A 21554-nucleotide genomic window follows, 5' to 3' on the forward strand; every position below is an offset into this window, starting at 1 on the left:
AATGTATTTTGGATGATACGACGCAGTCATTTCTAGTTCTTGTAAGTGATGCATGGAACTATGTGCAGCTTCTTTAGGACATTTTGCTAACATCTATGATGAGTATCGTGGAAAAGGTAAAAATAAATAAATAAGAAAAAAAATCACTGAATTTACGCATTGCCTGTTCAGATTCATGGAAGAAGGGTGAGGCAGTGACAAGCTGTGCATTTATTTAAACTGTGCATAAACAAATAAAACGATGAATAAATGAGCTTTGCATCAGCTGGTGTTATGTCGTTTACACTGACATTTGCAGGCAGTTGGTGTATTCCTGTTACTGTCTTTCTTTATACAGATATACATGTTTGCACATGTACTACACATGTTGACATTCCACAGTTTTTCTACTATATTTAATGAATCTTTGTGGCCTATTTAGGCTTTCTGGCCAGTCACAAATCCACAAAACACAACGGCACACAAATCGGACCAACCAAGGACAACTCCTCTACGTGGAGATCATTTCCATTCAAGTAGATAGACTTTTAAATGTACAGAATTGACGATAACATAAGTTTCAAAGGTCAAATTTCACAATAAATCTTCTATTTTTGTTTTATATATTTCTTTTTCCAACTCCAGAGGAGTTAGTGCCTCACCAGTCATGAAACCTGCAAGAGCCAAAAGACCTACAGCTGGAAAACAGGCCCAAATCATCCACCCTCGTCCAACATGCTCGACAGTTGGTGTGAGATGTTTGCTCTGATAAACTGTTCCACATCAGGCCAAACCTCTTCACTGCCTTAGCAGCCTTCCCAGATAATCTGTGAAAACCTCCTTTACCTCCCCCCAGTGCCCCTATTGTCATCTGCAGAAATACACAGCTTGGTCAGAAACACCCAATCAGACACAGGAGGAAGGTCTAACAAATATGCAAACATTTTATTATTTAAAACTTACATACTTCCAATTTAAGGTTAGAATGTAAGACACATTTTTTACGATCTGATAAGTTTCAGATCATTTTAATTAAGTCCTAATTAGTAAAACGTTGGACGTTGTACTCTTTTTAACATGAATTAAATTTTAATGTATAGTGCTGATTTCCAGAATAACCTGGAGCAATGAAATTATTTTACAATGAAAATATTTAATCTCATTTTGTAGCAGCAAAGTCCATTTAATGCTCATTGTAATTTAAATTCAAAACATTGCTGAAGTATAAAATTAACATTTCATGAAATATGTATTTTTTCCAGATTTGTTCATGTGTAAGTGTTGAATCTCTTACCAGATTTGATTTCTGGTAATATTCAAACTCTGCATGACACTGATTTCAGTTTGCTGTAACAATTTGGACACAGACAGAGAATCACTGAAAACATTGGAGTTATTGACCATCAACTGCATCATTCTGGTTAAGTGTCTCTGCTGGTGTTATTTTTATTTGCGCAGTCAACTGTTTATCACAAATGCCTCTAGAGAGTGGAATATGAGGAATAACATATTTATAAACATAAACATCTTCAGTCTGAATATCTAAAAATGAAACAGAAAGCTGTTGTCTCCTGGGTTATGCACCTAATTATTAATGCTGTCAATCTATGTTGCTTGAATGGTTGGATGGAGCGGATCGGATAAAGTATTTTTTTAATACAGCAGCAGCGAGACATAATGGTGATTATTATGAAAACTCCTACGGAGAGTAAATCATTAACAGATGTATCATAATAGAGTTTAAATAGGCTCTCCTGTTGTTTTGGTCTTATTTGGGAATAAAATCTGTCGGTTTCTAAAAGTATCTGTAGCTAATTATAGAAACTGAGGGTCACCTGGATCAATTTACCTTTTTGTATCATATGTATTGTTGAAATGAGCAGAAAACAGCCGTGCTTTTTCCCTTCTACTGATTAAAACAGACTTCTTGAATAGTAAAGTCCTGAATGGATTAGTATTGCATTGGGGGCAAAAAGATCACAAAGGTTTATGCCTTTAAACCTTTCAAAATGTACTTTACACTATAACGCTTCAAATCTAACTTGTCTTATTTGTATTCATATCTGCATCATGCTGTAAAATATACGGTTTCATTCTTATTCATCATGCAGTGGAAGATGAATGTATGGAATCAGAAGCCAGTTTTATGCCCTGAGCACCATAAGTGCTGCATCAGGTGTTAGGAAAAATGCAAAGGAAAAATCATCACAGTCCTAACAACATTGCTTGACTGACAGGTAATCATATTTAATTTAGAATGGCAAAATTGCCGAAGCGATGGAAAAATAATATGAATCTTGTACAGATAATCACCCACACAAGTAAAGAAATGCATATGCCTAGTACATGTGGGCTGCAGAAAAGCCATTCCAGGAGAACTGGAGGCCATATTTAAGATTTAAAAGCTTGAGATATGGAGCTTCACTTTTCCGCCACCTCTTTTCTTTCTTACCCTGGAGCAACTTGGTCACTTCGATAGAAGGGGAATGAAGTGGAAACACAATTACTACAACCTCTGATTCTCTACAGAGCTTTGTCTGCTTAAAGGAGAGGGAGACATGCAAAAGGGACAAATCAGATTAAAAGTGCTGAAAGACTAAGAAGATGCATGCTGTAAAAAAACAGTGCAGTGGCTTTGAACCCTCTGGGAAAGGAGTGGTGTAAGCAAAGTTTTGGGGTGAATGAACTTAACTGATGCACTGGTGTCTGTGGAGACACAAACACGGTGCATTTACAGATTTACAGGCCTGAAGCAAAGAGGCAGGAACAAACACACAACGACCATCTGCAACATAAAAACACTTTTTACTGCAGTCTCCGTTTTATCTCAGCTGAAAGTCATTTAGATGTACTCTAAAGGACTTTGTAAATTATTTGTAAAGAGCTGTTTAAAGTTGTGGTATGTAACTTTTATAAAATAAATAAATAAATAAATCAAGTATGAGACAGATAAACTGTGAAAACAAATTGAGCTGCTCTGCCTTCTTCCAGTGCTGACTAGAAACAATCAATCAGAGCCAGGAAGGGGGTCTTAGTGCTGTCAATCAAGCCCATGCATGTGCCACTCACACCTTGCTTTCTGCTTTGATACAACTTCTCCCCATCAGTTAAGCCTGTGGTGAATGCTATAGCACAGAGGTTCCCAAACTGTGGGGCGCGCCCCTTAGGGGGGGCACCGTGCAATTGCAGGGGGTGGGGGAGAAGCTGACTGGATGAAAAAAAAAACATGAATGCTGTATGCGCTGGGTTTTTACCTTAGAATGGCCAACTCTGTTATTCCTCTGTCAATTTGATACACTAGGGGCTACATTTCCCATATATGTGTCCTCTGTCACTTTTATCAGCAGTTAAAACTGTTTAATCCGTTGTTAACATGTCATAACCTGTTTTTCCAAGCCGCCTTTAAACGCAACATGAGCGCTACGACGCTCGCGCTCATGGCAGCAAACCAGCAAAACGCAAAGAGCGTTTCACAGTTTTTCCCCAAACTAACCGACTGAGTTGAGTGAAGCTGTTGGATGCAGGCAAAGTTACCTAAAAGATGACTAGCTAGCTTATGTCAACACATCACCTTAAGTTTAACAAGTAGCCTGTTTAACAAGTAACAAGTAGCCTGTAGGATACCGATGTTCATTAATTTTGCATCCCCAAAAAGTTAGACAGGGAGTCTCTAAGAATCCTCTTCTCTCCCCCACCGACGACAGTGGATTAACGGTTTTCCTGTAACTGCAACTTACACATTTACACCAGGATGACTGACAGCACTAAAACGCTTCTCCAGGCTCTGATTGGTTATTTCTGGTCAGGCGTTGTGCTAGTTTTAGCTAATCATATTCTTAGCAAATGCAGAAAAACCTAAAAGTTATACTGCAACTTTAAAGCAACGCAGACATTTTCAATATTTCAAAGGAAAACATTGAACATTGCATTTCACTTTATGTTTCTTGCCACTTCAATTTAAGGTTGTTGTGCTAGATGAGCCTCCAATGCAAAGATTTAAAAAGGATGACCTCAACATTTTACCTGCTTTTCATGTGAACATCTTACATTACATCCTACATATTTGGTGTAAATAAATAAAACTTTGGTTTAAAACATCTCTGCATCTGTCTTCTTTAATCCAGTGCCAATATTTCCATCACAAAACCCTTAGTATAATTAACAAAACAATGGAGATTAGGGCAAAAAAAGCTAATCACAGAAGCTGATGGGCAATTATGTTTCCACTGTGAAATATTAAGCAGCAAATATGAAGATTGGAACCCCTGAGGGAAGCACACGAGGAGAAGCAGAAGGAGAGAAAGGGAGGCCAGCAGGAGGATTTATCTCTCCTCACAGATGCAAAGAGTCTTCCCAGGTCTCCCAGTCAGCAGCTGGGACAGTTTACAAGCCACAGAATGGATTGATTGCCGATAGATCCATGTCCCTGTGTAGCTGCCAACTCTGAGCTAATTAAAGAACACTTCTCTGGAGAAACACGGAGCGCCAACTCAGTACATTTTATTTACTCTTGAGAAAGTGTGCTCCTGTTCATCCCTTTTAGGGAAAAATGTTGCCAGCAATCCCAGAAAGGAAGCTGCTTTGCTTTTTTTTGTAAAAGAGCTTAAAATCCTCAGAGATACATTTGGCAGAAAACTGGCAATTCTGTTGTTAGACAGGCCGAAATTATCTAAAAATGTGCACAAAGTGCTGAAACTGCAAAATAGAAAAGAGAAACTCCTAACATTTATGTAATGCAAAAGCTGCATTTTACAGCTGCATTGTCTCTTATAGAAAACACACCAAAATAACACTGGTCTTTAAAATTTAATTCAGACTAAGAACAGTGGAAGCTAATAAGAAAAGTAACAAATTTCCAGGATCAAAGCTGTCAAATATCTAAAATGTGACAAATGAGTCAGATAAGATGAAACAAATGACAAAAAAAATACAACAGTCATCAAAAAACCTTCTAAATCTTCTTTCAGGAGCTCCACAAGCTTGTGTACTCGACCCCATTCAACTGTATGTCCCTGAGTAAGAAGCCAAATGTGCAAACTTATGTTTACAGTTGCAGAAATCACAGTCTGCATTCAGCAAAACAGTCAGAGTTTAATAGTTAGCAAATTATTTTGTGTATATTTGGCTATAAAACAAAAAAAAAGTTGGATCCACTCAAATCTTGGCCTCTGATTGACAACAAATTCAAACATGTGTAGAACTCAGCAGCATGCATCGGACTTACCGGTGCAGGAGTATTCATCCACTCTGGTGAAACCAGGCAGGCAGTCACAGCGATAACTTCCAGGCAGGTTCACACACACCGTGTTGGACTGGCAGTAATGCATCTGTGTTGCACACTCATCGATATCTAGAAAAACAAAAACAAAGTAGAAGTAGTGGGTTATTAACTGACCAGACGACTTTATATCTTGGTAACAGACTCCAACAGGTGGATGAACTGCACCGAACTGCTTTGTCAGTGTTGGTTTAATCACTTTACAGCAGAGTCTCAGGGCATTGCATTCTTTTGAGTTGCTTTTCATTGAACAACATACACAAGTCCCAAATATTGACCCTTTTATCGATTGTCCTAAAGGGCAAAATAAAGATTATCCTCTCACAGCCCAAGGTGTGTAATTATACAAACATGTACATATATTCTGCTGTTGTCACAGGTAAGATAATAGAAAGGAGCTAAAAATATGGGAATGACAGATGAAAGACAGCAATAAATGTTAAAATATGCCAAAGAAAAGGTGTACAGTAAGGAAAGAGCTAATGAGATGAGGACATTATAACTGAGCCAGAGATGCAAGGAGAGCATCATCTCCTTTGACACCCATAATGTGCAGGTAATATCGTGATAAATTACACCTTCACTCCATACACAATTCCTCCCTTCCTAATGTAGCTTGAAAGACATTGTATGAGCATTAAAACACGCGGCTCAGGAATGCATTAGCTGAGCTGGATGGCTGCTGATGAAATGGGACGCGAAACACACGAGGGAGGTTTTATGCAAACGGGTCTGGATTTCTCTGTGTGTGCACATGTAGTCGCACAGTTTAGAGCATTTATGTGTGCAGCAGAAGACCAAATTCCTGAGGCTAACGGGCCTTTCTACCACTTAAGGGACTCTGCATGCCACACTTGAGGGAAGGAGAGTGAAGAGAGCTATTTCCATATCCGTTCCTTGGATAAATACATTTTAGCTTTGAGGTGTTCAGCTCAGGCTTCCTCTTTACAACAGGATGAATTTAGATCAACTATGTAATTGACTTATATGCAACACCTAAAGGATTTTTCTTTGGTAAATTTCATCCCTAGAAAGTGTACAGTGGGAGTGGTAAATTGCCGAGTTAAGAAAAGACAGAGCATGTCTTTAGGTGTACAAAGCTTTGATGCCCTTCAGAATAAAAGGTCGCCACATCAAAAGCATGAAACCTATGAGAGTGCTTTGACGCCACACAACAGTACCTGAATCCAATTTCCATCTTGTCTAGGAGCACTACTCTACCCTAAAAGCCACTCATTTGATTACCCTTTATTGGTGAAAGGCGCCAAAACGTTGTTCAAGGGTGATGGCAGCTGCCCCGCGACGCCGACTCACAGCCTCAATAATTCAAAGTCAAGAGCTCACCACTTTTGTCAGCTTTCATTATAAGTGAGAAAAGCATCGGGTGTCAGGCCGGAGGAATGATGAGGCTTTTTGATCTGTGTTGTTCCAAGGCTCTATGCCCATGTGTGTGACTGCATGTGCGTTTGTGTTTTTGCCCTCGGCAGCTTCCTCTGGGGGCATTGTTGCAGGTGAGGTCTGCTGACAGAACTGGAACTGTCATTTTGCACAGGGGGGAATTCATTTTTCTGGATTTGCCAGTGTCTCTCTGGCTGCCTTCCTCCCTCCTCACCACCCTCCAACCCAGACCTCCTCTTCCTCGCCTCCCACCCCCCTCTGAGCTCACTCTCTTCATCTCTCAGCTGCTTTATTCATGCTCTGATGTAGGTCAGGACTGGGTAGGGGGAACAGCTAAAAATAAGGCGGGATAGGACTCTGTGCATGTGTATTTATGAGTAAGTGAGGGTGTGCACATGTTTCTATCAGCTCAACTCTCTCTGTGCGATATTGTCTGGCAAAACAGAAAAACAGAAAAAAAAACACATTCTGAATGTCAAGTGTTTGGCTGCTGTAAGCCAGTAAAGGAGAAGAATCCTCATATTCCTTCACGCAAGAGTCTCCTCTTTGTGCAGGGCTCACCTTTTCATGTAGATGTCAAAAGGAACATTATTCTTTGCAGAATGATTTCATCTCATTTTTTTGTGGTCGCTGCTTTATTTTTAGTTTAATGACCCCCAGTTTAGTGAAACATAGACAGAAAGTATACATTTCATATATACTTTTTCTGCATGTCCAACAGATTTTCTTCACCAAACGTAAAGCAAAAAAAATTTATTTTGTGACGGTGCGATTGAGGGTATAAATTTCATACAGAGCTTTTTCCACTGAAGTAAATAAACAAACGGAAGGCAGTGAATTTCAATCACATTCCAAACTATTTTATTTTTCATGTTTTGTTTTTCTTCACTAAACCTAAAGACTATGACATTTGAAAATACAGATTAGTGGAGAAAAACCACTAATCTGGTTTGTCCAGAGCTGCAGAAAAATTTCAGCACTTCTGGGCATGACTTAGAAGTTTTATGCTCAAACAAACATTGATTTTTGAGGAGATTTTGACTCTGTAGAATATTTTCAGAACTTTTAAGCCATCCTATCCTCAAGAAAAATTATGGAATTGATGACGGATGACCTTGCTAGTATTTTGTTGTATGCTGCAAGTACTGGTAACGATTTATAAAGTCCTTATAAACTGAAAACCATGAATCATCATACACTTTAGAGAAGATGGTTCATATGCTTTCATTTACAATTATTTACAAAAGAATGCACTATCTTTAAAGACATTGTTACATTACAAACACAATGCACTTAATCCGAATTTTAGGTTTTAAGAAGACACAATAGCATTTGTGACTTCATATAGCTTGATTTATTCTTTTTTTATTATTAAAAAAACCCAAATTGAGCTACAGTCTTGGAACAAATTCTCAGACTTGTAGCTCTGACTGTATATTTGGGTTTTTTCTCCTGCTGGAAGGTGAACCTCCAGTTCTGTCTCACATCTTTTGTGGCCACCAACAGTTTATCTTGCAGGATTGTCTTGTATTAAGCACCATCTATCTTCCCATCAGTTCTGACCAGCTTCCCTCTCCCCGCTGAGGAAAAGCATCATCACCACATGACACCAACATGTTTCACCAGAGGGATGCTGTGTTCAAGGTCGTGAGCAAAGTTAGTTAGCTTTGCAGGTCGGCCACAAAGTTTAACCAGATCTCCTTCTTCCACCGTTTGCTGTGTCTCCAGCATGGCAAGTGGTAAACTTTAAACAAGACTTCCTGTGGCACCACTATTGTTTCTCCTGAGAGCAGATTCTCTATCCTGAGCTATTGATCTCTGCATCTCCCCCAGAATTACAATAGCCCTCTCTGCTGCTCGTTTGATAAATACTTTCCTATTTATATGTGTGACCACATCATAGTTGATGGATTGATTTACTTATCTGAGATGCTCAAACCTTTGGGTACAGGGTTGCCAAATCCGATCGACAGTTTCCAGCCCAAACACAATGTAATCCCTGCTCAGCTCAAAACAACAACAACAACAAAACAGCCCCAAATCACAACCTCTGTTGAAAGTTATGTTAAAATTCATGCTAAAAACAATTAAATATACAAATGCATAGTGACACTAGATTAGCTCATGACTATTAGATATTAGATATTTCAAAGTACATGAACTATAAACAAACGTAAGGACATAGGATTTCATTAAAATGTCTGAGATTTTTACTTTTCTGTCACAAAATGAGAATTATTTTCATCAAAACCTTCTGAAAACCAGCCAAATGTTGCGAAAAGCAGCCCAAATCGCCCAAAGCAATATTTTTCCATATCAGCAGGTTGAAAAGAAGTCATATTGGGTGCAAATCAAATCTTTCTAGCCTTGCTTTACCTTTCAGCAACTTTTCAACCCTGATTTGTGTGTTGTGTTATTTGGAATTTTAGTAATTCACTGATTTCTGAAGGAAATTATTGCACTGTATTTTATTTAGGACTATCAAGTATGTGACTCAGTGCAATACATCATTTTGGTCCAATTACATTTGCAATGTCAAAAAAGCTTATTTTTTACATGTATTTTTATTCAAATTTTAACAGAATTTAAATTTTTTTAAAGTGATGGTTTTTGATTGTGTTTTAGTTTTGAAATAACATTAAAATATATTTTTTAATCACCTAAAACATTACTTAAATACTTTTCATAACATGTTTTACAAATTGATTCAGCTCTCCCTTGTTTGTTTTTTTCATTGAGGGCAAACATTACAAAAACTACAAAAATTAACATAGTACAGCCATTTTATCTTAAAAATTATATAAAAAAATGTACATGACAAAAAGGCAAATCAATATGAAACTTTTAGGTTTTAATATAATAATTATGACCTAATCCTAAGATAAAGAAAAAACTACCACACCCACTGACAATAAGCTGAGTTGACAGTTTCAACATAATACAGTTTCATTCATAAAGTGGAAATAATTTTGTTTTCTAACACATTATGCTTTAATTATGATTTTGTAAAGAAAACATTTTACATGTCAAGAACAAATTCTAGCACCACAATTATTTAAGTAAAAACAAGTTAACTCCAAATTCATGGCCCCCAATATATATCACAAATTAATGTAAATAGCTTGAAGATACAAAACATGACTCCATCTTTCTTACAGAAGCGTTCTTCAGCAGATCACCTTCACACATTACAGGCACATGCAGCAACAACAATCCCCCTTTTTTTTTACCTCAACCTGTCAATTTTCATCACATATTAAACATGGCCTAGCAATTACAATCCATGATAAATGAAGCATGCACAGAGCATTGCAGCCCGGTGCAATACACAACATATTAAACATCCTGTGTAATCTATTTCACTAAGTGTGAAGGGCTAATCATTGTTTTGTTTTGTTTTTACAGAGGAGGAATTATTGTTTCCCATCATACATATCTTTGCAATTATGTCAATAGGCTGAGGTAAATAATTGCACAGTCATTGCAAGAAACTCTAAATATTGGAAACCAGGGCAATTATTTCCAACATAGATAAAAAATATAGTCCAAAAACCTTTAACAAGTTTTAACTAATAACACCGGTGAAACCTTTTAACCCAATAAAACCAAATGTGTTAAGTATGTCTAAGGCCTTTTCTTCCTTAAAACAAGTTATTATTGTTCTGAAAATGTTGTTGTATTGAGTAAATATGTTACTATGTATGTTTATCATTTTCTCCAGATATTTAAATTCCAATCTGGACTATTGACAGACTGTTTAAGACAGTTTTGATGTGCAAAACTTAAGCGTTTTGTTCTATGTATGAAAGAAAAACTACAATTATGTGAAATATGCATAAGCATATAGTTCAGCTGAATGCTGGACAAACTGCCCACAAAGTCAACCTCTTTGAGGTGTCCACGTTGGGATTTCCTCAACAGTGAAACAAGATGAAAGCCAGCCCTCCATGGTCTCATTCTTCGTTTGCAAGGAAACCAGCTTTTGATATTGAACTGAATTTTCTGTTTGAAACATACTTTGAACTTTTCTTGGTTCAATTGATTTGATTCAGCCTTTTTCTGTCCTAAAATTCAAACAGTTTATTAATAGTTTGTATGCAACGCTTTTCAAAAAATTGTAATGTTGGCAATTTGGTTTTAAAGGTTCATTTTTTCAAGGTGTGGTGTGACAGTGTGGAAATTATTCTTTGTTCAGATGATGAAACAGTATTTAAGCAAATGTATACACAGTATGAAACATATACACAAAGTTTTAGCATTGTGTGTGTATATACATATGTGTGTGTGTGGGTGCATTAGACATGTTAATAGTACATTCCCTATGCTCAGTACAACTAACACATTACACTTTGAAGCAACTTCTATCATTCTTCACCTGCTCATTGTGCATAATTTTGTCTAAACAAGGAAACTACATGACTTTGCAATTAACTCACAAGTGAGAACGACCCAAAGGACTGACAAAATGGATGAATGGATCAGTGACCCTAGTTAGTGTCACTTTTCCAATAGTTGTAAGCCTAAAAATCTCAATTCAGGTTAAAAACTAAAGTAGTATTTGGAATGAGAGGTGGAACCTTTTCAAGAGACAAGCAAATAAGTCTAGGTGGCTTCAGTCTGTGCAGGTAGAAGAGACCATATCTGTAGACTTGAGCATATCTGTAGACTTGAACATGCTCCTGTAGGAGCATGTCTTATATGTTTGTCTACAGAGACACATTTAAGCACAGGAGAACAGAATGGTATCGCTCAATCAGAACAAAATAACTGCATAGAAGCAAAGTTTAAACAAGCTGTCATTGTGAAACTCAAACAAGGATACAGACCAGCACAGTTTACCAGGATGACAGGTTCTGTGCAAGTTCCCGCAGAATGTTCTTACAAGTACTTTTACCAAAAAGACGTACACCGACTGTAAATGTCTGCGCAGGGAAATGGACCCATACATCAGGCCAGGGTAAGCTGAACAGTATGTGTTTTCATTTTGCTCAACAATATACTGCACAGCCAGTATTATTGCTTCTAGTAAAACAGAGTCGGTTTTCTCAATGCAGGAAGACGTGCTGTATATCAAAGACAAACACAAAGCACAGCCAGAGTGTCTGATCTGTTATAATGAAGGAATACATTTGTCCAGCAATCAAAGACAACCTCAGCTAGTTTTACAAAGCTTGTCTGACACCAGAGAGAATTGACAGCATCTGTTTTCAGCTTCACTTCATGGAGCGTATGGATTCTTTCCTGATTTGTAAGTTAAATTACGGTATTAGAATTGTTTGTAGATTTTTCCATCAACAGTTAACAAATGCAATACATTTAAGTTATCTTTGTATGCAGTGATTAATCGGTGCATTAGGTTTGTCAGGCTATGCCAGAATATGCAGACCAAGAGAAACCAATCAGTCCAATAATTCAGATAACATCAAACCTGACTAAAGTAACTAATGGTTAAGAATTATTAAAGATAAAAAGAATGATCAAAGACAACAAAAATATTTCTTTTAGTAAGAACAGTGGAAACTCGGTATTCACGGAGGGTAAGGGACGTAACTGCTCACGCATAATTACAATCCTTCAATACTGGAGACCCCAGTGGAAGGAAGATGCATGGACAGATTCACAGATTCACAAAAATACTGGGACAAAAACACAACAGGGGAGAAAATGAGGAAAAGACAAACAGACAAAAAGAAATCAAACAATGCAGTGATAAAACAAAGAGACGGGGAGGCGCTGCGAGAGATATCACCATGATGTTGTAACTTTACCAGTAATATGCAGGAATCACTTGAGAGTAGAGTTGATATTAAGGCATAAATATTTAACAACGCAATGTGGGAGAGCTTAATTAGTTTTATTGTTTATCTGACTCGGATGCTCCAGCTACATGGTCAATGCTGATGTGACACTTGTGAATGTGATTGCACGTTTGACTGGAGACACTAAATTAGATTCATTTTGATGCATTTAATTTTGAAGTCTTGTAACATCAAGATGAATATCAGACTCATTAGATTATGCTCCAATTGCTGTGGGATGCAAAAGCGAGATGTAGAAGGATTTGATTTTTTTAAAGTGAAAACTCAATATGTTCGGCTGCTGAATTTATAGTACCTTATGGAAGAATTTTTCAACAACATCGCAAATGCAAATGTAATTTACTGTGATTTTATGCGACAGAGCAACACAACAGTGAAGTGAAAGGAAACTGACTAATGCTTTCCAAAGATTTTTCACAAAAATGTGATATGTTAGGCCCCCATAGGTGGAAGCTATAGAAACACCTTTTACTCAACATATCTAGAAACGTCCCCCGTTTTCTTTGAAAATTGCCCCAGCTAAGCTAGAGTGAATAAAAAACACGAGCAAACATCAATTCTCAAGTCTCACCACAGATTCTTTTAATTTGATTTGGACTTCTAATATATGAATATGATTTTATCTAAAGCCTCCTGTTGTAGCTGTGGGTGTATGTTTAGGGTTTTCGCATGTATTCTGCAGTTTTGAACAGGATTGTGCAGTAGTAAGATCTATCCAACTTCCCTCTCACTGCTGAAGTAAAGAATCCCAACAGCACCAGGGCACCGTTGCGGTGTTTTGCCGCGTGTCCAGGTTCACGTACAGTCTCAGTTTTCCACCGCATATAGCACTCCACATGTCGGCCAAAGCAAAAAGCTCTGCTTTGGTCTTATCTGTTCAGAGCAGCTTTTCCCACCTGTTTGCCGTTTCCCAAAAATACCTTGTGGCAAATTGCAAACAGGACTTCTTATGCCTTTAGTTCAAACGTAGGTTTATTCATTCACTGTACCATGAAGCCAAGATATGTGGAGTGTATGACTAACAGTTTGACTGTTTACAGACTTTCCCACCTGAAAGTGCTGTGGCTCTACACTAGAGGTACTATGGACCTCATGGCTGCTTCTCTGATTTTTGCTCTTCTTGCCCAGGATTCAGGTTACATAGATAAGCTTATCTATGTAATATGTCTTAGTAGGTTTAAAGTTGCTTTTTCCAGTTTCAGGAGAGAGATTGAACGATGCTGTTACATATCAAATATGCAATACTGTTTTATAACCATTCCCTGTAATACCTTTCACACAACTTCATCCCTTATCCGAGTAAAAATGCATTCAGCAGGTGATGTCTGGGGGAAGTTTTCTACAATTGATTTAACTTAGGAGTATCAAAGCAAATGGGAGTCAATTACAAATACAGGCCACATTTGTTTATTACATTTATTTGTAAAAACAGTTTAGAAAAAAAAACACAATTTCCTTTGTACTTTAGTTAAATCCAACTTTGGGTTGATTTGTCACATGAAATCACAGTAAAATATGTTAAAATCTGTGGTTGTATCATAAGACATTGTTACAACAAGTCAGAATTGTTTTTTTTCTTTTGGTTCTGACAAAATTTCCGGAAACTAAAAGATGTAATTTGAAACTGATATAGAGCTGATCAGTAGCAACTTTAGTTTTGGCTTTGGATCATATCAGCAGCACACACGCCGAGTGTATTATTTGAATTTCTTAAACTGTTTTGTTTTTCCTTTTTCTACACAGGCTGATAGACTGGAGTTCACATCAAGGAAAAATATTTATTAAAAGGCAGTCCCTGATGTCACCAGATGGATTTCAGTCAAAGTTCCAGCACTTGGGAAAAGCTCAGTTTCCTGAGTTCTAAGGTTTTTATTTGCTGTTATTTGAGTCACAAAGACACAAAGGAAATTGAGTGCTCCACTTTTCAAAGAGCATACAGAAAACATGTTTCATGCAAAATGTAGTGTATGTAACATAAAAAAACATAACAGCAAAAGATTTGTCATAGTCATCAACACAGACTGACAGAGAAAAACACATTTTGAAGAAGAATGTCAAAGTACGGCCATTTCCCTCGCAGTCTTTAGGAAACGTTTATATTCCTTGCAGAATAGATTATTGCAATGTTGTCCTTTCTGCTCTTCCTAAAATAACTGCATCTTCAACATCAGGTAATTCAGAATCCAACTACAAGAATGCTAACAAGGACCAGAGTGTGAGCTCAAATCACAGGAATTTTACAGTCTGTCCTTTTTGTAACCGTTTCTAAATTACTCACATTAGGTTTTGAAACTCTTAAGTCCACCTTCTTTATCAGATTTGATTTTGTCCCACAGACCTTTCCAATCTTCAAAGGGTCTTGTGCTATCAGGACTCTGATAGCAGATTTATGTATTAGCTGTGTTACCATCCCCTACCACTAGAGGCAATAAGAGATTTTCAGGGAAGCAACTTGGGGAGATTTAGAAGTAATATAGGAAGATGTAAAATGTATTAAAAAGAACTGTAAGCTGTGATGAAGAGCATAAAAGAGAAGTTCAATAATATGTTAAGAATTGGCCTCATTCTGAGAGTTAAGGTTTAAGTTCATAACTAAAGTAAAAGCTACAACACTGTGGGGTGTATCTTTTAATGATGTGGCGTTCAGCTGTCGAACAACATTTGAAGACCCCAAGACTTAGGAATTTGGCATTTTTTTTTAGCAAAAACCTAAAGACACATATATTCAGTTGGACTTTAATTTGAATAATGTTGCTGATATTTATTTAAAATTTTATTTGTGTTCCTCAGGATTCAATGGTTTTAAAGAACTCTCTTAAATTCTTCTATAACCTTCTGATGTTGATAAACGTCCCAAAAGTCCAAAGTACAAACTACCTTCTACTTCAAAGATTGTTGATCCTTAATAACAAATCCAATATGGCCGCTAAAATAATAATAAAAAAACAAAGTTATTGCAACATCACCAGTCTGTTGTGTTCCAACCTACTGTTTTGTAGAGTGTTGACACAGTGGACATTGTGATTGCTTTTGGAGAGTTCACCTTCTAAATTATGATTTATTTTATTAATGAGTATACTTTGTTTCATATGTTTTGGCTCTTTAGTTGCAGGCCAGGAGTAACAAGACGTAGGGACAAATTTTGCCTCCAGGAACTCAAGATCTCCTCTCATGGGCAAGCTTAAGAGAAACCTCCAAGTTGCTTCCCTGAAAATCTGTTACTGCCTCTAGTGGTGGGGGGTGGTAACACAACTAGCTCATAAATACTATAACATAAAGACCCTTTGCGGAAGATTAGAAAGATCTGTAAAGCAAGAAAGCATGGATCCAATGGTCATATAAAAATTACTGAAGAGAAGCAGCATCATTCTGAGGTTGGCATGGATGATGGATGTCCTTCACCTAATTTAAAGGCTGGATACAGGCGTCCCATGGAGGAAATCCTTTTCAGCTGCTTGGACATGAGATCTTTTCCTTTTAGGCACAATCCATATTTTATGACCAGAGAGGGGGAATCAAAAACATTTCCAAAGAGAAGACCCTTGATCCATCTAACCATCTCCTCTTCTATCTTATCACTTGTGAGCAAAATGATAAAATACTTGAATTCCTGTTTCGCTCCTCCATCCCCACCTGGAGGAAGCAGTTCAGTTTTTTTCTATTTAAGACCAATGGCCTTCGCCCCCAAATAATTATATATATGTTATTAGTATTGACGTGTGTTGTAAAAAAGTGCATTTTCTTTTTTCACCTATTTAAAGAGTTTTGACAACTAAGATGAATTCCATATAAAAAGAATTTGACATATTCAGCTTTGAAAATGTGTTAACAGATTTAATTAAAGCAAATATTTTATGACAGTTATTTTCAAAAAGTATATAAATTAGTTAAGCTGCAAGGGAAAAACATTGATAACTAAGAAAATCTGATAAATTATAGGTGGAATAGAAAATTATCAAAATAAAAGATGGCTTTGCAACTAAAAACAGGTTTTAGAGTTTTCTATTTTAGAAAAGTAACTGAGTTCGTGATGATCTGTCCTGTTTTCTGAAACATCAGTGTGTAAATGTGGGGCCTGGTGGCTTTCCTCGCATACCAACAATATTATTTGTCCCTCAGTCAGGACAGTCGGGAGGGCATCAGCACCAGATGGTGTGCTATAGCCCTCATTGTCCCAGAATGAGGCTACAGGGAGTGAGTCGCGCCCGTTCGGTCGTGGCCTTGGAGACGCTGTTGCCACGTCCTGTATCAGTGTCACACTCAGCCTCCTCCCCCTAATTAAGGCCAGCCCCTCCAGTTCCACCTGACAGCCAAAAGCAGCTGGAGGACACAGGAAGGAAAGGAGAGGTCGAATTCTCTGGATGATCGTGAAACAGAGAGGCTCTCATGCCCAGAGAGTCGCCCTGTGCCATCAGGAAGCTGTCACTAAGCTTCACAGTAAATGCAACACCTGAATATTTAATATTTCAGCCTTTCGTAGAAGCAGTTTAAAAATTGTGAACTTCAAGTAAGATTGAAACTAAATTCAAAATACATTCTCCTCAAGTCTGGTTTAAATGTTGTTAAAGCTTCTCTCTCCACCGAACAATAAATGAAGCAACCCAGAAAACGAAAAACTTCAGAAGTGATTTGTTTTCTGGCAGAAATTATTTCAATTATTGCAGCAACTATGCATTCCAAGCTCCACCTGTTAATGGATTTAAATCTACTGTTGAAATAATTGAATAAATATTTATCTTTAACTCTGGATTAGTGCTGTTTTAAACTTTCAGAATCGTTTTATTTTGGCCCCCAAAATCAGAAATTCAGCCGTTACTGGGCAACACATTTACACAGTCTAATACGTTGAGAGAATTATCTTGATTTTGTGCTAATGGGAAATATATGGGAACTATCTTACAGTCGTCATCCCAACTTAATCCAAGATTGGCATCATAATCCTAAAGCCCAGAGACTGTTCGTTTTAAAAAGGAATGATAAACCAAACTGAGCTGCTTAAGGAGGATTTTCCTCATTCAGCGCTCCACATACAAACTTTCAATATTTACTGGAAAGCTCTTAAAAAAATAAATAAATAAAAATCTTTGTTCTGATGTTCAAGATTAGTTTTAGTTTAGCATTAATTACCATATTTATCTTTTCCATGAAACTTATCTGTACTATCTTTCATATTAAGGAGCGTTTGACCTCAGTTACTGCAAAATTAAATATATATTTAAGATTCTGACACATAATAAATCAGGTGTGTGTGAAATAATACACATCCATGTCTGTAGCAGCTGCAGAACAAACCTTCAAAAACAAAGTGATCAGTTTTGTAAAATTGCTCTTTTTTTGAATCACCAGTTTAGGACTGATCCATATCGCCACCCCAAAGCTTCGTTTAGTACAATTTATTGTTTGTGCTTTATAGATGCGTTTTGCATTTTATTGTAATCACAGCCTTTTTATTTGATTCCAGCTGCATTAGCTTGCATTTTGGATTATCTGGTATGTACTCCCTTCATGTTGGGAAAGCTGGAGCTAGATTCATATACAAGGTTACCCTGAAGCACGCCAGGCTAAAACTGTACAGAGAAATGACAATATTTAATTTCAGTACGAGTACTTCCTCTATTACGTTATATTTATTAATTCTCATTATTTTTCCAAAGTTTGGCACACACATTGAGAGAGAGAAACTCATATATATGTCTACAGTCTGCCTGAGCTCATCTAACTGAGCCATTCTGCTCTAAGTCATGGTTCTGTGCAGCTGTGCAGCTTTTCCTTATTGCCTGTCCAGTCTGCACTGATGCTATCAGCACCTTATTCACTATAGGCGGCTCAAAACTTATAATTGATACAGGAAATCTGATGCCCCGAGCAGCTGACATTCAATACAATCTGAAGGACGGTGATGGAAATTAGGAGCATATAATGAAATATGCCGCCAGCACAAATAGGAGGAAGAGCCACTTGTAATGTGATCTGCTCCAGCGCTTAAATATCAAGTGCAATTAAATGCCACTGACAGCGACACACAGAGACAAGCTGGGGGATTGTATGGAAGCAAATTTGGTCTCCATCTGCAAAGACATCTTTTAAATAGGAGGCAATCATTTAACATCTTTACCCAGAGAAGCAAACCTGCTGTTTCTGCTCACAGTCATGAAACGGTGTGAGACATAAGAAGAGCCTTGGAGCAGGAGATGTGGCCTGTTCTTCATGCTTAATCTGGGCATAATTCTCTACTTGTGTGTCAGAAAAATATAAAAGAGAAGAAATATATGAAGACTTAGGCAAGTCTTAGGTGAAAACAAAGAAAAAAAAAGACACGTTTCTGTTCTTGCAAATGAGAGCAGAAACTCATTACCCAGCACATTACGTTCTTCAACAACAGAGTAAACACTGAGTAAAGCCTTCCTTCCCTATGAAGCTCCGACTGTTAACCTTTTCCTGTTGCTTCAGACCTTTACTGTTTTTCTGCGCTCCATCCAGAGAACAGCATCCCCTCCCCCCACGCTGAACTCATGACTCCCCCAGTGGGAGAGGTTGTCTGTGGGCAGGGCTGGAAGACGACAGGAAGGGAGTCAGCCATTTTACACTTTCATCTTTTTTTCATATTCCACCAGTTGTAAACTCCAGGACTTTACCGCAGAATATGAAATGTGGTACACATTTTTATGCACATGTAAGAGTGTGAATTTGGGGGTGAAAGATCCTTCAACAAGGGTGCTGAGCTCCAGGGCAGACAGATATTAATGACTGAAGGTGACAACTTTTTCCAGTATTAAGTTCTGTCATTTTGTAGATAGAAAGCCTGAGCCCAAGGGATCTTCTATCAAAAGTTCCTTCCTACAGTATTTATATTTTAATTAGATCAACTTGAAAAATTTAGATTCCTGGTCTTCCAGATTCAATGTCGTTTTGATCTTTGTCTCTATGAGTAACAGAGAAAGCCCTAATATCGCTTCTGGCTAACACCGATTTAAAAAAAAAAAAAAAAAAGGCTTTTTCAGCTCAAGAAGAACCTGTAAGAAGAAACAGGTATGACAAAAAAAACAACAGTATTTAAATCTTTTTTCCCTTTGTGCTCCAAAATTGATTTGTTTTTCATGAATGTTATTTTCTTTCCTTAAAAGTCAATCAGCTGATTACCACAATAGTCTTAGACATGAGTCAACGGTACATCTGTCTTATTAAATCAGTGGAGTTGTGTGATTATGCAAATGAATCTGTTTATACAACAGATGCTTATCCTTAAATCTTTCATGGCCTGTTCTGACAAGTCTAATCCTGACATTTTTAACCATATCTTCCATAGATTTTTTTGCTTGTCGATACTTTTGCTGGTATTCAGCTGTTTTTTTCATTCCAAAGGACGAATACTTCTACTTGATCAAATGCTGCCCTGTCAGTGAAATGCAACAAAAAGTACTCTAATGCAAAGAAACTGTGATATTTTACTCAAAGATATCCTACTGGAAGAATTTCACACCGGCCTATGAAAACTACTAATTATAAATTGAAAACATGGAATGTCAGAGAAAAGTAAAATAATAAAAATCAGAAAATAACTGCAGAGATTAAAAGACAAAAAAAGAAGCATCTAACCCACATATGTTACACAATTCAGTTTTTGTTATTTTCTGTGTTTTGCCTTTGTCCTAAATGTATCAATTTAGGACACATTTATTTTTTTATTTTTTGTTTCTATTATCTAATTGGTTGATTTTTATTTTGTAGATCAATATCTCTATTTGTTAGTCTGTAATATTTGTTATTTATGCATTATTTGGTGAATTAATAATTAAAAGGAAAAATAATAGACCTATGTTGCAATGGCTACTTGTAATAGCCATGTTTATGTATTATTGAAATAAACCAAATCAACCTGGCATGTCAATAAATAAGTAATTACTAAACAATATGCCCAACAAGGAAGTTCAGCATAATTAATTGATATGAAAACTATTTGGAACTTAATTAAAAATAAAAATAAACAAATGAATCCTTTAGAATTGCCAGAGCTTTATTTTGAATTATTCTACTTGGTTACATTTGAAGCCTAAAAACAAATGCAACATTTTAGACACATATAGAGGACGACCCAATCCCGGCATTATATTATTTCAAGAAGTAGTTCTTTTCACAGATGAATTCCTGTTGAACTGCTGCATGATCTATGCATAGTACCTCTGCCTTTCTTAGAAAACAATAGGGGGCAAAACTGTGAACAGGTATTAAAAAGGGATTCTTGCCAGGATTGTGTGATGTAGTTTTCTGTGGCCAATATAGGGGGGTTCATTCCTCTCACTAGTAATCACATGGAGCTGGCTGGTCACACATTGTTCTCCGGTTTTCACTCACATGTCAATCCAGGTGCCAATCCTGTCTCCCCGCAACAGAGGAAAACAGCTGTGTTTACTGGAAAAATAGAATGCAGTGGACCGAGAATTGAATAGTAATAACAAGGAACTCTTGAAGCTGTCAAGGAGGTGTTAAATGGCTGGGGAGGCAATCAAACATTGATTCAGGTTCAAACAATCCTACTGTGAAAACTGCTAAAAATTCAAAGCCCTGGAAAGAAATGCCGCAGTGTGCCCAAAGTAACAATGGAAAGATATTGACTATAGCAAATACAACTCGGATGACAAAGATATTGGCTATCTAAAAAATCTTAGCTTCGGAAAAATTCTGAGCTTTACAAATTACAGGCAGCACAGCGCAAACAAATTCACCTGGAGTTTTCATCATAGCAAATAAATGTGATTTAGTAACCCGACAAGTCAGTAAGTCATATGGAAATACTGCGAGGAAACGCTTTAAGCTATAATTGTTGAAATGAATCAGTACGAACAACTGGACATCAATTTTCCCAGGGTGGCAAATAAAGTGATTTAATATCGACTCATCCATCATCCCTCCATACATCCATTCAAGTCCAATAATACTTCCTTGCTGATGTTAGTGGCTCCTTTATGTGAACTGAAATATAGAACGACTTGATGTAATGTTTAATGTTCAATTACCTTTTTAAAGCTTAAAAACAGCCTCATACATTTTTTTGCCAATTACTATGCACAAAAATCTGCAAA

At 37.1% G+C, this 21554-nt stretch overlaps 1 protein-coding gene across 2 annotated transcripts in view; it reads right to left on the minus strand.

Annotated features, from left to right (window-relative positions):
• Positions 1-21554, minus strand: part of LOC103462905 (protein kinase C-binding protein NELL1) — a 237735-nt gene that overhangs the window by 66860 nt on the left and 149321 nt on the right. For both annotated transcript variants that reach the window (XM_008405946.3, XM_081605463.1), the window contains one exon: positions 5204-5329. In XM_008405946.3, coding sequence (XP_008404168.2) covers positions 5204-5329 — 126 coding nt within the window. The remainder of the gene's footprint in view (positions 1-5203; positions 5330-21554) is intronic.

The sequence above is a fragment of the Poecilia reticulata genome, chromosome 3, assembly GCF_904066995.2.
Source record: "Poecilia reticulata chromosome 3, P_reticulata-male-v2, whole genome shotgun sequence".
NCBI classification, from domain to species: domain Eukaryota; kingdom Metazoa; phylum Chordata; class Actinopteri; order Cyprinodontiformes; family Poeciliidae; genus Poecilia; species Poecilia reticulata.